Here is a 14,715-nt window from a genome sequence, read left to right as displayed (position 1 = left end):
CTCCTCAAAGCATTAAACACAGAAGTCCCAATGATCCAGCAGTTCCAAGTCTGTGTATTTACCCAAAAGAACAAACATTGATACACCAATGTTCACAGAAGCATTACTCACCACAGCCAAAAGGTGGAAACAACCCAAATGCCCATTTATGCATGAAACCATAAAGTGGTTAGCAACAAAATGTTATAATGAATGTATGAACAAAATGTTTACACCAACTAAAGGTATTTACCGTATGTATTACAATTTCTGGACTGGAATGGATTTTTATAGGACATAGCACACAATTTCTAAATTTGATGAAATTTTATACACAGGATTACATAAACAAATTTAACCCCAAAAGGACTTAAATACCTACACATCAATAAGAAAACGATTGTTTGGAGACCACTGCCAAAACCTGTGTGTTGCGGGGCGGGGGGGGGGGGGGGGGGGGGCGTGTCGCTGGGTGTGTGCACGCGCGCCGGCAACAAGGAGATACACGGAACAATTTCACTACCAAAAATCGTAAAGAATAAAAGTAGTATTTGTATCAAAAAAAAAAAAAAAAACCCACAAAACTCAAGATTCATCATTTCCACTAAGCAGAACAGTCTACCTTTAGGTAGACTTTTTATTTATAAAAAGACGATTCCCAACGAAGACCGCCGCGGGGAGCGCGCGACGCCAGCAGGACCAGCACGTTCCGCAAGGGGACCACAGGAGACCAATGCCCAGGCCGGTGCCCTGAAGAACCTGCCGCAAGAAAACCAACGGATGCTGCGGGGACCTCAATAACCCCCCACGCGGCCGGGGGAACCACCGACCTCCACCGACCAAGACCTGACCCGCCTGCTCCCCCGCCCCCCACCCCCACCCCAGGCTCACTAGCAGGGAAAAACCAAGTTTAGCAAAAAGATACTGACCAACTTCCGAGGTGGCTCTGGTGCGGCAGCAGGCGCTGTAGGAAGAGGGATCCCGGGAGTTCCTTGGTGCGAACCCCCAGTCCCTACCCCAAGTCTCGGGTGCCGGAAGAGGGCGCGCCGGGCTCCTGCGCAAGTCTAGGGCTCTGCCAGCTGGAGCCCGGGGCAGCCTCTCCAACCCCAAGAACCGCCTGGAAGGCCTTGCACCCGCTGAGACCAAGGTGCTAGGACCGCTGGGCCAAGGAACACATGACCCACCCCCGAGAGTCTCCCCTCGGCCTCCACCCAGGCTCCCAGAAACCACACCGAGACAGAGGTGCAGGCGGCCGCGGCCGGCGTGATGCGCGCTAGGTCGGCAGCAGGCCGCGCGCGCGCAGCTCGAGCAGCGGGGACAGCGTGTAGCGCAGGCGGCGGAAGGTGGTGTCGGAGATAAGGTACCGGAGTCCTCGGCGGAGGGCCGAAGGGTTCACTAGCATCAGGTAGAGCAGCGGCAGCGCCAGGAAGCCGAGCAGGAGCAAAAGCAGCGTCTGCAGCGCGCCCAGCGCCCACAGCCTGCGGACCGAAGGACGGATGGACAGACAGGGGAAGGAGGCGGTGGAGAGTAAGTCGTGGGGTGGACCCGAGCCCAACGCGCCCGCCGCCTGCCCGCTGACTCACCTGATGCCAGCCCTGCCGGTGCCCGTGGAAAGCCGCATCTCCTGCGGACAGAGGGAGCGGCTTCTAGCTCGGCCCCGGCGCGGGGGCGCCACGAGTTCCGGGTCCTTCATGGAGGGGGCGGGAGTCGTAAGGGACCAGAACCCTCATCCCCCAGAGTACGGGTCTGGGTAGTCGCGGGCCCGTCAGGGGGCAGGACCTCGAGGGGAGGCGGAGCCCCGTGGGTGCGGGTGACCCCCGTGAAGAGCGGGTCCGGGTTCGCGCTCACAGAGTCAGCCTCGGCCACCTCCTCCATGAGCGAGCCCGCGCAGTCCTGCCCCCGAAGAGGATGGGAGTCGCACCTGCAGGGAAGGGCATCGAGGTGAGCGATCTAAGTCAGCCCCACTGCCGCCCCACCGTACCACCACAGTCCTGGCCCCCCTTACAGATCCGGGTCGTCCCGCGAGGCGTCCAGCGCAGCAGTTGCCTCCGCCACCTTTGCCTGCAGCTCCTGGAGGGAGTGGGAGTGAGGCCTCAGGACTGGGGGAGGAGACACCCGGGGGAGGGGGCACTGGGGGTCGCCGCAGCTCCGGGGTTGGAGGGGTGTCGGGACGTGAGCGGCTCTCGGTACCTGCAGGACTCCGCTCTGCTCCTGAAAGCTGGCCCAGGCCTCCTCCGTCCGCTGCGCGCCCTGGGATGAGGGGAGCCCTGATGAGACTCCGGGTAGCGCCAGGCCCTCCATCCTCCCGCACCTGCGCACCCACCCACCCACCCACCCAACACCCGAAGCCGACCTTCGCCTTCAGGCCCCGGCCCCGCCCTCACCTGCCGCAGGTTCTCCGCCTGCCTGGCGTGCTTGGCCTCCACCAGCTCCAGTTGTTTCTTCAGACGGATCCAAGGAATGTCAGGAGTCCAGGACGCCCGGGACTCCCCCGCAAGCCTCCTCTCTACCCACCCCCGCCCCTCAGGGAGCCTCCGCGCCCCCAGGTCATTATGGCCCCGCCCGCGCCTCCGCTCGGATCTTGGGGGCCCCACCCAAACAACCTGCAACGCCATCAGTTGAGTCCCCAGTCGCTGATCTGCGCGCTGCTGACTCAGTTGTTCCCCTCCGTAGTAGAAGAGCTAGAGATGGGTTTTATGAAGGTGGAGTTTGCGGGGCTTCGAGGAGAGGGGAATGTCCTGAGAGGAGGGGACAGGGCACCAAAAGGGGGGCGAGGACGACAGTGGGACTTCCTAGGGGAAGCTAGAGACCGAGGCCGTCTCCTTAATGTACCTGACTCGACAGCTCTTCCCACTGCTCCTGAAGCTGCCGATTACGTTGCTCCTGCGGAGGGGGTCGAGGAGGCTGCCTGGGCTTCTCGGAGACCGCAGCCTCGAGGCCGGCCTTACCCACCCAGGGCCCCGCCTCCGCCCTCCCCGTCGATCCCGCCCCATCCAGGGCCTGGTCCCCACCAAGTCCTGGTGGCGCCGCTCCGCGGCTTCCAGCAGCCCGCGAGCTCTCTCCGCGTGCTCCCGCGCCGCCTCGCGCGCCTCCCCGCACAGGGTCCGCGCCAACTGGCTTTGCTTCCGCTGCAGGCTGCAGAGGGGAAACTGAGGTAGTGCCACCGCGGAAGGCGGCAGGTGCTCAGGCTCCCGCGGCCCCCGGGAAAGGCCAGCTGCGAATGGGCCCGAGGAAGCCCAAGCTGGGGGTCCGCCCCCTCCCCTTCGTGGGTCCCCTGAATAGATGGGGACGGGGGTTTCGGGCCCCGGCGAAGAGGAATAACCGACGGGCCGGCGGGCGGCTCTGCCTAGGCCCGGGTGCCGCCGTCGGTGGAATCGACCTTTGCGCGACTGCTTTTCCCCATCGAGCCGCCCTTCCTGCGCACCTGCGCTCGCGCTCGCGCAGGTCCTGCAGGCGCGCGGTGAGGCTCTCGCTCTCGGCCTCGAGCCCGCGCACCAGCTCCTCCAGCTCCTGCTTCCGCAGTCGCCCGTCGCGGTTGTCCTTCTGCAGCTGCAGCAGCAGCTCCTGCGTCTCTGCCATAGCTACAGGGACTGTGTCCCGCCGTTGCTGCCCGCCTGGGAGACCCGGCCCGCGGCTGGCGTCACAATGAGCGGCAGGGGGCGGTCACGGCAGACGGGAGTGGGGCAGGATAGCACTTAGTCCCTCCACGGGCCACCATGAGAAAGACCAAATATCAAACATCAAAGGTCAAAGGGTCTGCTGGGCATTGCCCAGAGGGGAGAACTGGAACGCCCAGGAAGAGTCTGAAGAGACACCACATTTTCCATCAAGCAGAACAGCCAACAGAAAGACGGTTGGGTGACATCAAATATAAGCAACCAAGTGAGGGAACAGGAACCTTTGTGCCCTGCACCATCTGTGGGTCATTTGGGGGAGCTGCTGGGGATGAACAGTGACTGGGCATGGTGGTCCTCCATGACCCACAATTTCACCGCAGGAGTACACTCCCCAGAGGAACTTTCTTCCGTGTTTGCAAAGCATTAGGAGCAGTGTAAGTGTGGCATTAACGTGTAATTAAACACAGAAATGTGATATATGAGACAATTGATAAAGGAATCCAATAAAGCACTTCAAATGAGCTACGATCTTTTAAATCAACATGAAGAGACCTGAAAATAATGTTGATGGTAAAAAAACAAAACAAAACAAAAAACCCACAACAACAACAACAACAAAAACAGCAAGTAGAATGAGATGTGCCCATGATAGTATTTACCTAAACTAAGTATGCAGGGGTGAGTCCCAGGGGGTAAGGAGGATGAAGAAAAGGGGGTAGGGCGTTGCAGGGGGATCTGCGCAGGGACCTGGGCTGAGGATGAAGGCAATTCCTGCTACGCCCCAGTGGGAAGTCACCAGGAGGCAACACCTTTGCAGATATCAGGGGGAGCTGGGTTGCTTCTCATTAATTCTGAGAAATGTGAGCAAGACTGAAGTCATTTCGAGTTACTTACACAGTAAATTAAAAATGGCCGTGGCTTCCCTGCAGGCCTGCCACCAGGAAGCAGAGCCTGCCTCCCTGGGCCGCTAATCTTGGAGAGGCCATGGATTCTGTCACCAGGGTGGGCCCTGAATGGGGACAGATGGGGGCAATGGAGAGATCCTGGGACAAATCACAGGGCCACACGGGGGTGAGGCATCATTTGGGAGAGTGGTGGGTGCCTTTCGTTGGCTGTCTGGTTCGGAAGCCTCTTCCGGACTGGGGCTTTCGAGAACCGACCGAGCAGTGGTGGCGGTGGCGTTGGAGCAGCCTCAGGCCCTGCTGCCATCTTGCCCTGTACCCTGGCACGTGCCCAGCCTCTCCTACACCCCTTGCAGCAGCCAGCCAGCCAGCACCAGCCCCAGCAGGAAGCCTCCCTGGGAGCGGGTGGGAAGCCTGGGTTAGAGCCCATGAGGGGCTGGTGGGGGTCACGGGCATAAAACCCTCCAACTCTGGAATGAGAGAGCCTTCATTCAGAGCCCTGGCTTCCTCCCTCCCGGTCTGCGACCTGCAACAAGGCTCCTAAGCCCCCGGGTCTCTCAGTTTGTTCACCTATTAAGTGGGGCTTGTTGGAGACTCTCCCTCAAAGGACTGAGGGGAGCAAATGAGTTCACACACGAAGCCTCTGAGAGCTGAGCCTGGCACCTCCCAGTCCTGCGAGCCATCAGCTGGCTGTCGGCACTAGGCCTTCAGTCTCCACTTTGACATCTGCGGTCCCAGATGGTGGAGGAGCAGCTGAGCCACTGAGCCACCCAGGCGCCCCTACATATTGAAACATTTTGAATGTACTGGGTTGGATAAAACATTAAAACTTGACTTGATTGTTCTTTCTACATTTTCCTGTGGCTCCTAGAGAAATATTCTATCGGAGGGCACTGCCTAAGGTCAGTCCTGCTGGACAGCACTCTGTCTCCAGAGTTCCCGCATGGCCACTTCTCCCTTCAGGCTTAGCCCGCCCCCTGTCCCCTCATTGCCCTATAGGGTCCCAGGGATGGCCACCACTTCCACTGGCTAGGCTTTGTGATCCCGGTTTATGGATGGGGTAGCCAAGGCTCAGTGCCAAGGCTCAGTGCCAGGCAGTAGTAGCATTGGCAGCCCCTGTCTCCACCTATGTTCAGGAGGGAAGCCAGCGGCCAGCGGCCAGCCAGGATGGGCAGGTGACAAGGGCCCACTCTCTGGGTTCCCTTTCTGCCCCGCCCCTGTATCAGGACAGGAAAGTCTCTTTGGGGGAACATCCAGGACTATGCCTCTTAGGAAACCTAAGCCACTTCCCCTCCACAACCTGAAGGTCAGGAAAAAGGCGCAGGGAACCCTCCTGGCCTCAGTGCCCAAGCCCCACAGGCCGCTGGGGTCCAACTCCTGAGAACTTCTCTCCTGCACCCAGACCCCTGCAGGAAGCACCTGCCTTTCTTCCCCCTTGGTCCATTTGGCCCATTTCTGTCCTTTCTTAAAATGCAGGTTCAAAATCTTCCGGACCGTGAGCCTTCCTCCTCCACCAGACTGGGTCAGGAGCCACCTCCTCCTTGCAAAGTCCAGTTCCGGGGCGGGGGCATCAGTGCGACACTGGGCAAGCTCCACCCATCCCACGGATGGTGGCATAGAACGGGAAGGGGGGGCCGGTGTGTGCACTGCACACCACCCTGCGCCGCCCTTGATTTTTCTTAACATTTTGGTACTTTAGAATTTATCGTTGATTATAATCTAGTATGTGTAGGCCCCATTTTCTCCAACATTTATGAGTTTATGCCCATCTCCAAATATGAAACAGCTGGGAGAATTTTAACATGAACCCCCATGAAGCCAGCACCCGCATTCCACTGTTGGCTCCTCTTGCTTCCTCCTCCTCCCCACCTTCCAGGGGAAGCTGCAGTGTCGCTGGCTTTCAGCTTCCTGGGCCGCTCTGCCCTCCTCTTCAGGGCTGAACAGTCATTGCATCCAGATGTGCTAGGAGCTCAGTAAATGTCAACTAAGAAAGAAAAATAAGAAAATCTACATCTGTTGTGCAAAACCCCTTGTTTTATATTTACAACTTTTATTTCTTGCCCAATAATCGAAAAAGGATGTAGGTAACTATGATCTATCAAATAATGAAGAGTTTCCATGGAAACAACTACTAAAAAAAGTTAGGTGGTGTTAAGCAGCCACCACCACAGAAAGCATTCCCTTGGAGAGTACAAAGCCAGAAAGTGCTTTATGGCATACGATGTCTCCCAGGGCACGGGTCCTGCCCACCGGCCCATGTGAACCCCACTCCAATAGGAGGGATTTTTTTTTTTTTTTAAATAAATGAAGCATATCCTTCAGTGATTGACCTGCATGCAGCAGTATCAACCATCACCTAACCAAAAGAGCTTTTTACTAAGGACCGTGTCAGGGTATTGTGCTTGGTTTGCACATGTGGTTACTGCCTTAATTCCAATGTTATTTTTTTCTCTATATACAATCAATTTGAAGCCATATCACAATGATGTACTAATGCAATGGTTGTAAGGCATAATTTGCACTGTTCTTATCCTGAGAAAATCATCTAGTTCGATGTCTCACTGTTTTTCCTATGCTGTTCCCAACACATGGAACAGCCTTCCTCTACTGCGCCCTTTCCTGTGAAGACTTTGGTGACCACAGGGGTTTCTGTGGCCCTCTTTGACCTATTCCTCCCCTGGCTCTTATTCGTGAGGGCCCATTTTTTTGTTTTTGTTTTTGTTTGTTTTTTAAGAGCCCGGTTTAATGGTTAGCCATTCAGTTAGCTGCGACAGCAGACACTCTAAAAAAACACAGCAATGAGCTTTCTTATTTGCTCCTTTTTTCATATCTGGGTCTTGAGGGTTTTTTCCATGGTCAAACTTTGTCGCCTTTTTTTTTTTTTTTGACATTTGTTGTTTTTCTAATGAAAAAATAAGTATTTGGCAGAAGAAAAGCATTACGGCATGTAAAACAGGTGAAAGCCAATTACAGCCTGGGGACAAGGATGTGCTCTGCCGGCTGATGACAGAGACTCCCAGCTGGTTTTCTTACAGGGCAGTCAAGTCTCAGATGGGTGCCATTCAAAGACGGATACCTGGCCACCACTTCCGACCCATGCCTACCTGCCCTCCATGCAGCTCACTTGCCAGGGAAGGCCTCTAGAACTCTCTTCTCATTCTGGGATGAGGGGAGTGGCCCGATCCCAAGGGCTCACTCAAGGAAAGCAGGTCTTGGCCCCCTGATTAAAGCCCCTTCCCTGCACTGGGCTCTGGTCCTTTCTGGTCCCTCTCCTTACAGCTGTGCCTCTTCCGTTCCCTCTCCCCCTCAGAGATCTTATGCAGGGTCCTAGGGTTGAGCCCTTTCCCTGTGGTGATGCTCAATGACCACCTTGAGTGGTGACCCCCTGCCCGTGGACCATCACCAGGAGGTTCACCCCTAAGGCTGCCCACATAGCCTCTCCAATTAGTCCTGCCCCCTCTCCTCCAGCTGTGGCCCTAGAAATCTCAATGCTTTCCCTGCTTTCTTGACCTCTCCCACCCTGAAGTCTATCCCCAAATACTGGGGGCTCTTCTATGGCTAATTACTGCCCTATCTGTACCTCCATTTCTACTGTGAATGGAGAGACCACCTATCTCTTCAGTGCTGTTATGTAGAATAAAGAAGCTGATGTTTGCACAGCACTTAGAACATGTCTGGTACCCGGTTAAGTGACACAGAAGCACTTGTTAAATAAGCTTAAATTTAAAAAAATCAAAATTTCAAATTCTGACCTCTAACCATGTTCAATGTCATTGTTCCAGACTGGATCATTCCCAGACTTTCTAAGAAGTCAGCCTGCTCTCACTGCATCACCGCACAGAAACCAGAGGATAATTCCCCCCTCAACCCAACACAGACAGACACACACTCAACCCTCTGGCAGCTTCCCACAAGTCCACAGCCTAGACTGTCCTCCAGGCAACTGGCCTTGAGCCCAGGAATCTGTCTCCTACTGCTCTTTAGACTCACCTGCCTGCCAGAGGGCCTTTGCACCTGCTCTTCCCCCTGCCCAGTCCCTCTCTCACATTCTTCAGCCCAATTCCAGATTCCTTATTTTCTTTTTAAGATTTTTAAAAATTTATTTATTTATTTATTTATTTGAGAGAGAGAGAGAGAGAGAGCACGTGCTGGGGCTGGGGGAGGTAAGGGCAGAGGGACAGAGAATCCTCAGACTCCCTGCTAAGGCTGGATCCCAGGACCCCGAGACCAGGATCTAAGCTGAAATCAAGAGTTAGCCACTCAACCAACTAAATCATCCAGGCGCCCCCTCCCCTCAATTCCAGCTTCTTAAGAATGCATTTCCTGGGGCACCTGGGTGGCTCAGTAAGTGGGGCATCTGCCTTTGGCTCAGGTCATGATCTCAGGGTCCTGGGATTTGAGCCCCATATCAGGATCCCTGCTCAGGGGTGCGGCTGCTTCTCCCTCTCCCTCTGTGACCTCTCTCACTCTCACTCTCTCTCAAATAAATAAATAAAATTTTAAAAATTAAAAAATAAAGTACTAAAACAAAACAAAAGAAACTACCTTTCCTGGCGACTCTACCCCAAACTGCAATCCCCTCCCTCTGGCATTTTCCCTGTGTCTGCCAAGTATGTATTATCTACTATTTTTTTTTTTAAGATTTTATTTATTTATTTGAGGGAGAATGAGTGAGAGAGAGCATGAGCGAGGAGAAGGTCCAAGGGAGAAGCAGACTCCCCAAGGAGCCGGGAGCCCGATGTGGGACTCGATCCCGGAAGTCCGGGATCATGACCTGAGCCGAAGGCAATTGCTCAACCAACTGAGCCACTCAGGCGCCCTATTACCTACTATCTGTACCATGTCCCCCACCGGAACAGGAGCTCAGCTAGGACAGGGCTTGGTGCATATAGAGCTGCTGATTGGACACAGGGACAGCCTGTCTCCACTGCAGAGTCTTATCCAAGGACAGAAGCCACAATCCAGCCGTGACCCAGAAGGGCTGGAATCCAAACAGCTGGCAGGTGTCACCCAAGACCACATTCTTCCTCTGACCCCACGGCCTTAAACTTGGAGAGCCTGTAGTGTGAACACAGACAGATGGAGGGCTGCCTGGGACTCCTGTGCACCCAAGGCCTCACGTGGCACACCCTTGTGCACCCCGTTATGGGTGGAGTTGTGCCCCCAGAATCCCTAGGTTGAAGTCCTCAGACTCAGTACCTGAGAATGTGGTTGTATCTGGAGGCGGAGCCTTGAACGAGGTGGTTAGGCTAGTACAAGGCTGTTAGGGTGGCCCTAAGCCAATCCGACTGGGATCCTTCTAAGAGGAAATCTGGACACAGACAGAGAGCGAGGACAGCCATTTATAAGCCAAGGAGAGAGGCCTCAGGAGAAACCACCTGTTGAGACGTGGATTCAGGCTTCGGCCTCCAGAACCCTGAGAACTTCCTGTTAAGCTCCAGAGGGTGTGGGGCTCTGTTATGGCCGCCTGAGTGCGCACGCACACCCCCTTCCATCTCCAGAGAAGGGCCCAGGCCCACCTGCAGACAGGATGCCAGGGATGGGGGGGTAGGCCTCGAGGGCAGGGCCCCTTTGGGGAGGCAATGGCAGCGGTGGGAAGTTCCCCATGGCTCCTTCAGCTGGGGGGCAAGCCCCGGCCCTCTGATTGGGCTTTGGAGGCCCTTGGGGAACTGGCTGGAGTCTGTGCGCTGCTCTCCCCACACACAGCCCTGGCCACAGGGAAGCTGCTTCAGTTCCAGCAAGACACCGACTCCTCCCCTGGCCTTCGTGTATACTGCTCTGGCTGCCTGGGACAGAACACCTGGGCCCACCGCCGCCATTGCCTCCAGTCACAGCCCTGGGATGAGTCACCACCAGATGGCCCTCTGTCCCAGAGCTCCAGAAACTTCTTGTGGACAGGGCCCTCCTCCCCTGTGAGCTCCGGGTTGTGTTTCACCACAGACACTCCAGGCGGTCCCACCATGTACCCCCAGGGTTAGCGGAAGAGCTAGTGCAGCTGAGTGCTGGGCACCAGGCTGGCTATGGGGCCTCAAGTCAGCATTAGTGTCTACCTGCCTGTCTCCTCCGCAGAACTCAAGGATCTGAGAGGTCAGGGACCACATTCATGCACCGTCAACAATAGGGCTGTCCTGGGCTCCTCAGAGATGAACTGGACACATGCCCACCTGACACAGAGAAACCACTCTAGACACCCCTTTGGTGCTGCCTCTGACCTCACATCAGGGACACTTGCAGGTGGTGATCAGCTTTGTCACCTGTGGCCAGAGAGAAGGGCTGACCACAAAATAGGCTACCAGTGAAACTGTTTGGTGACACTTCCTAAACTCACTGGTCAGGGGCACTGGCAGAGACCAGCGCAGGTGGAAGGGGAACTGCGGGCCCTCTTCCCAGAAGGCCAAGCACCCAAGACAGAGGGTTCTTTATGGCTGGTTGGTGAAGGGTAAGACTTCCAGCATCTCAGGCCCTGAGGGTGGGTCAGCTTCCTGCACTCAAGCCAATGCCTGTCCCACTGCTGGTCTTTCCCAAGGACTCAAACCCTTTCTCTCCCCTATCTGGTTTCTATAGCATAGAGACCAGCATTCAGCTGGTTGGAAGCAAAGGCCATGTAGGACACATGGCCACCTGCTCTCCCAGGGAGCCTGTGTGTGCTCTCTCCACTGGTCGCCCTCCTCCAGCCAGCTGTTAGAGGACTGCTCTCTTCAGGGACAGCCTTCCTCAGTGTGAGGTTTCTGCAGGTCCTAGGTTGAGGGGGTGCCCCACTGCCTCCCAGCAGCCTTCTTCCTCCTCAAGGCCCAGGGCAGTAGGAGGGCCGACTGTGCCGAGGGGTGGGCAGAGTGAACCGGGTACCCAGGCCACTCAAGCATTGGTTTCACACATGTTCTCACTCAGACTCTGGATGTTCACGTCCCCTACAGGTGGCCTACAGAAGCCGGGTGGCACTTCAGAATTACCAACGGTTAACATTTTGTGGTGTACCTCAGACTTCAGTGACATGTCCTGGCTCTTACCATGTTTGAGGAAGGAGCCATTGCAAAGTTTCCTCTCCATTTGGTATACAACTTGGCAAATGCCCTTGTAGAAGGTCTCATGGGAAACAGTTCTTAAAATATTTAGATACTTCCTCCTGCAACGAAGTGGAAACAGCCTCTAGTTCCCTCACCCTGACCTTCTCCTTTTCCCCTCCCTCCTGGTTTGGACACACAAAGCTGATTATGACTCTCACTCACAACTTTGGGCCTAATGACAAAAGAGTTTTCTCCTACTCTTCCCTGTTCCTTTTTTTGGCTCACTCTTGACTACACAGAATTCCTTCACTGCTGTCGACCTCAAGTGGCTCTGGGAAAGAGGCATGTTTTAAATTAAACCCTTTATGGAAGGAAACAGCAGTGCCCACAACTCAAAATCTGTCTTTCATTTCTAACCATGTAACTCCTACCTAATCTAGCCCTGACTTACAGTCAGCTGGGAATAAGGTTATTTCATCTCACCTTTCGCCCTTCTCTAGAAGGCTCTTCAAGCTCCTGGTACTAAGGGGGCTTTTGCATAAGGCCTTCTCTGTCAGAAGCACCATAGCCAGCCCAGCACAGGCATAAGCAGTGTCTCATCTCCTCCATCCCACACATTTTAGGTGACCACTGGATTGATTCCAAAAGGCTTTTCAGGGTCTCATTCTTGAATATCAGAGCCTGCAAGGTCATCCCACATTCGAGGAAAGCCTTTAAAATTATTTTTTTTAATGGATAAAAACTAACCTAATGTGGGCATCTAAAAAGGAATTAGATACAAGGAACAGAAGAAAATGTCAAAAAATTAAACTTTCCTTAGAAATTAAGTCTATGAAAAGATAACAAAATGCAATAATCAAAGAAGGGAAATTAAAAATAATGCTGACACGTCTTAAGAACCAGTAAATTCACATCTTGCAGTAAATCTGTAAGAAGAGATCCCCTGAACGAAACCAATCCATCAGTTACCCAGCCCCCTGAATGGACAAACCACCGGAAATAGAGACAATTCTAAAAGCCTCCAGAGAAGGTTACAAAGGGAACTAGACTTCTCATCACATTGGAAGGTAGAGGCCAATGAAGCAACACTTTGCAAATTCAGGAGGAAAATACCTAATCTACAATTCTATACCCAGCCAAACTATCAATTCTGTGTAGTTCAAAAGCATTTTCAACGTTCAAAGTTACAAAAAACCTACCTTCCATATTTCCTTTCTCAGGATGGTACCAGAGAAAACATACTTCCCTAACAAGCATGTAACTCAAGAAAACACACAGGATCCAGAAAGCTGGGCTTTCAAAGCAGGACAAACAGGCAAGAAAACTTCCCACCCAATCTGTGCAGGAAAGCAGCAGTTGCCAGATGGATGTCCCTTGGGGGCAAAAATAACAGAACAGATAGCATCTGATTCTGTGGAAAACTATACTGGCAAGGATTTCACAGAGTTTAAGTGTGGAGGAAGACAGAGACACAAACCAGTCTGAGTAATGAAAACATAATTGACCTCCACAAGAACAGGAAATGGTACAGAAAGATACACTACACCACTCGGTTCAGCAGTGAACAAAGACACATGGTGGTCGTGGCAAGTACTGATCAGGAAACGACACACTTCATCAGGTCTCATAAATGAAGTTCAATGGAACATAGCCATGCCCACCTACTTACATTGTTAGTGGGCACTTTTCTTTTAAGATTTTATTCGATAGAGACAGAGAGAGATCACAAATACAGAGAGGCAGGCAGAGAGAGGAGAAAGGAGGCTCCCCGCTGAGCAGAGAGCCTGACGTGGAGGCTCCATTCCAGGACCCTGAGATCATGACCTGAGCCGAAGGCAGAGGCTTAATCCACTGAGTCACCCAGGTGCCCCGTTAGCACTGGGACAACAGGGTTGAGAAGTCACTGCAAAGACTCTATGTCCCACAGAGCCTAGAACAGTTATTACCTGGCTACTTTATGGAAGTCTCCCAAGCTCTAAATTAGGGTTGATTGGACGGGAGGAGGAGGGGTCTTGCTGGAACTGAAGCAGCTTCCCTATGGCCAGGGCTGTGTGTGGGGAGAGCTGTGCCCAGACTCCAATGGGGAATTTAAGGAAAGTGGAAGAGGGTGTAAATGCAGTAAAATCTTCATCTATAGGTCCAGATTCTTCAAAGGATGAATTAAGACAGCAGGGTACTACTATTTAGAAATGTGGAGTTAAATACAGAAGAAATGCTATAAATAGAAGTGGGTACCTGTGTATGTTGTGATCGGATTAAGAGAACAAAAAACTACTGTCCTATGACTTTTTTTGGTAATTGCCACACCCAACATGAGGCTTGAACTTATGATGCTCAGATAACATGTCACATGGTCTTCTGACTGAGACAGGCTCAGTGTCCGTTTTAAGCCTTTGAAAGAAACTTGATTATTTAAGCTAGGGTCACTTATTGCTTTGATAAAACAAAAAAAAAGGTTTTAAAAGAGCTGAACAGGGCACCTGGGTGGCTCAGCTGGTTGACTGTCTTCAGCTCAGGTCATGCTCTGGGAGTCCCAGGATCAAGCTCCACACCAAGCTCCCTCCTCAGTGGGGAATCTGCTTCTCCCTCTGGCCCTCCCGCCTCTCATTCTCTCTCAAATAAAAAATAAAATCTTTAAAAAAATAAAGAGTAGAACAGAAGGTACCTGGCTGGCTCAGTAAATAGAGCACGTGATTCGATCTCAGGGTTAAGTTCGAACTCCCAGTGGGTGCAGAGATTACTTAAAACACATACACACACACACATTCAAAAACATAAAAACAACAGAACGAAACTTACCGTGTATTAGAGCAGCGATGCTCTATCCTTCTGGGGTCCTGGGCTCATCTGCTGCTGGCCTGGAGCCACTTGGACATCTGAAGCCCACCGTCAGAGGTCTAGGCTGGCTGACCACCCTCCTGGCCCCATCCTTGCTCCTCCTCCTGGATTTTCACTCATCCTGAATTCCCACTCCAGTGGGTGGGTGGGACAGTCCCAGAGGAAACTGTAACTACTGTCCCTGGAGACTAAGATTATCCTTTCCTTCCTCTCCTGCTTGACCTCAAGCAGGAACAGAAGCAGTAGGCAGGAGAGAGCCGTTGCCCTGCCCCGGCCTGACTCTGCTACTCCAGCAGGTGGTCCTGAGCATGGGCCAGACCTCTCCTCATCCAGTCGACCAAGTCCCTGTCCCTGCGACATATCCATTGCTCCCTA

The 14,715-nt window shown here is 53.4% G+C and overlaps 1 protein-coding gene across 11 annotated transcripts; it reads right to left on the bottom strand.

Moving 5' to 3' along the window:
• Positions 1 to 287: 287 nt before the first annotated feature.
• TMEM191C (transmembrane protein 191C) lies at positions 288 to 3,594 on the bottom strand. Of its 11 annotated transcripts, none has more exons than XM_013051307.2 (12): positions 3,359 to 3,587; positions 2,991 to 3,114; positions 2,812 to 2,862; positions 2,583 to 2,660; positions 2,364 to 2,420; positions 2,170 to 2,229; positions 1,985 to 2,049; positions 1,759 to 1,900; positions 1,563 to 1,666; positions 1,212 to 1,457; positions 909 to 943; positions 578 to 738 (listed from the first exon to the last, which is right to left on the bottom strand). In XM_013051307.2, the coding sequence occupies exons 1-10, from the start codon at positions 3,556 to 3,558 to the stop codon at positions 1,253 to 1,255; spliced, it is 1,086 nt and encodes a 361-aa protein (XP_012906761.1). In that variant the 5' UTR covers positions 3,559 to 3,587; the 3' UTR covers positions 578 to 738; positions 909 to 943; positions 1,212 to 1,252. The 11 variants fall into 11 exon arrangements, with proteins under 11 accessions (XP_012906759.1, XP_012906756.1, XP_012906762.1 ...); XM_013051310.2 differs by having other exon boundaries at positions 1,563 to 1,603; positions 1,828 to 1,900; positions 3,404 to 3,586; XM_013051309.2 differs by having other exon boundaries at positions 3,404 to 3,585.
• Positions 3,595 to 14,715: the final 11,121 nt, after the last annotated feature.

This window comes from Mustela putorius, unplaced genomic scaffold (assembly GCF_011764305.1).
Source record: "Mustela putorius furo isolate JIRA1106 unplaced genomic scaffold, ASM1176430v1.1 tig00003858_pilon_pilon_pilon, whole genome shotgun sequence".
Taxonomy (NCBI): Eukaryota; Metazoa; Chordata; class Mammalia; order Carnivora; family Mustelidae; genus Mustela; species Mustela putorius.
This window is presented reverse-complemented; position numbering and strand designations above follow the sequence as displayed.

Excerpts from the sequence above, each read along its gene's own strand:
- TMEM191C (XM_013051301.2), bottom strand. The coding sequence starts at position 3,558 with ATGGCAGAGACGCAGGAGCTGCTGCTGCAGCTGCAGAAGGACAACCGC. Across the intron at positions 2,863-2,990 it reads AGCGGCGCCACCAGGACTTG|GAGCAACGTAATCGGCAGCT; the intron begins GTGGGGACCAGG and ends CCCCCTCCGCAG. Across the intron at positions 2,050-2,169 it reads AGCAGAGCGGAGTCCTGCAG|GAGCTGCAGGCAAAGGTGGC; the intron begins GTACCGAGAGCC and ends CACTCCCTCCAG.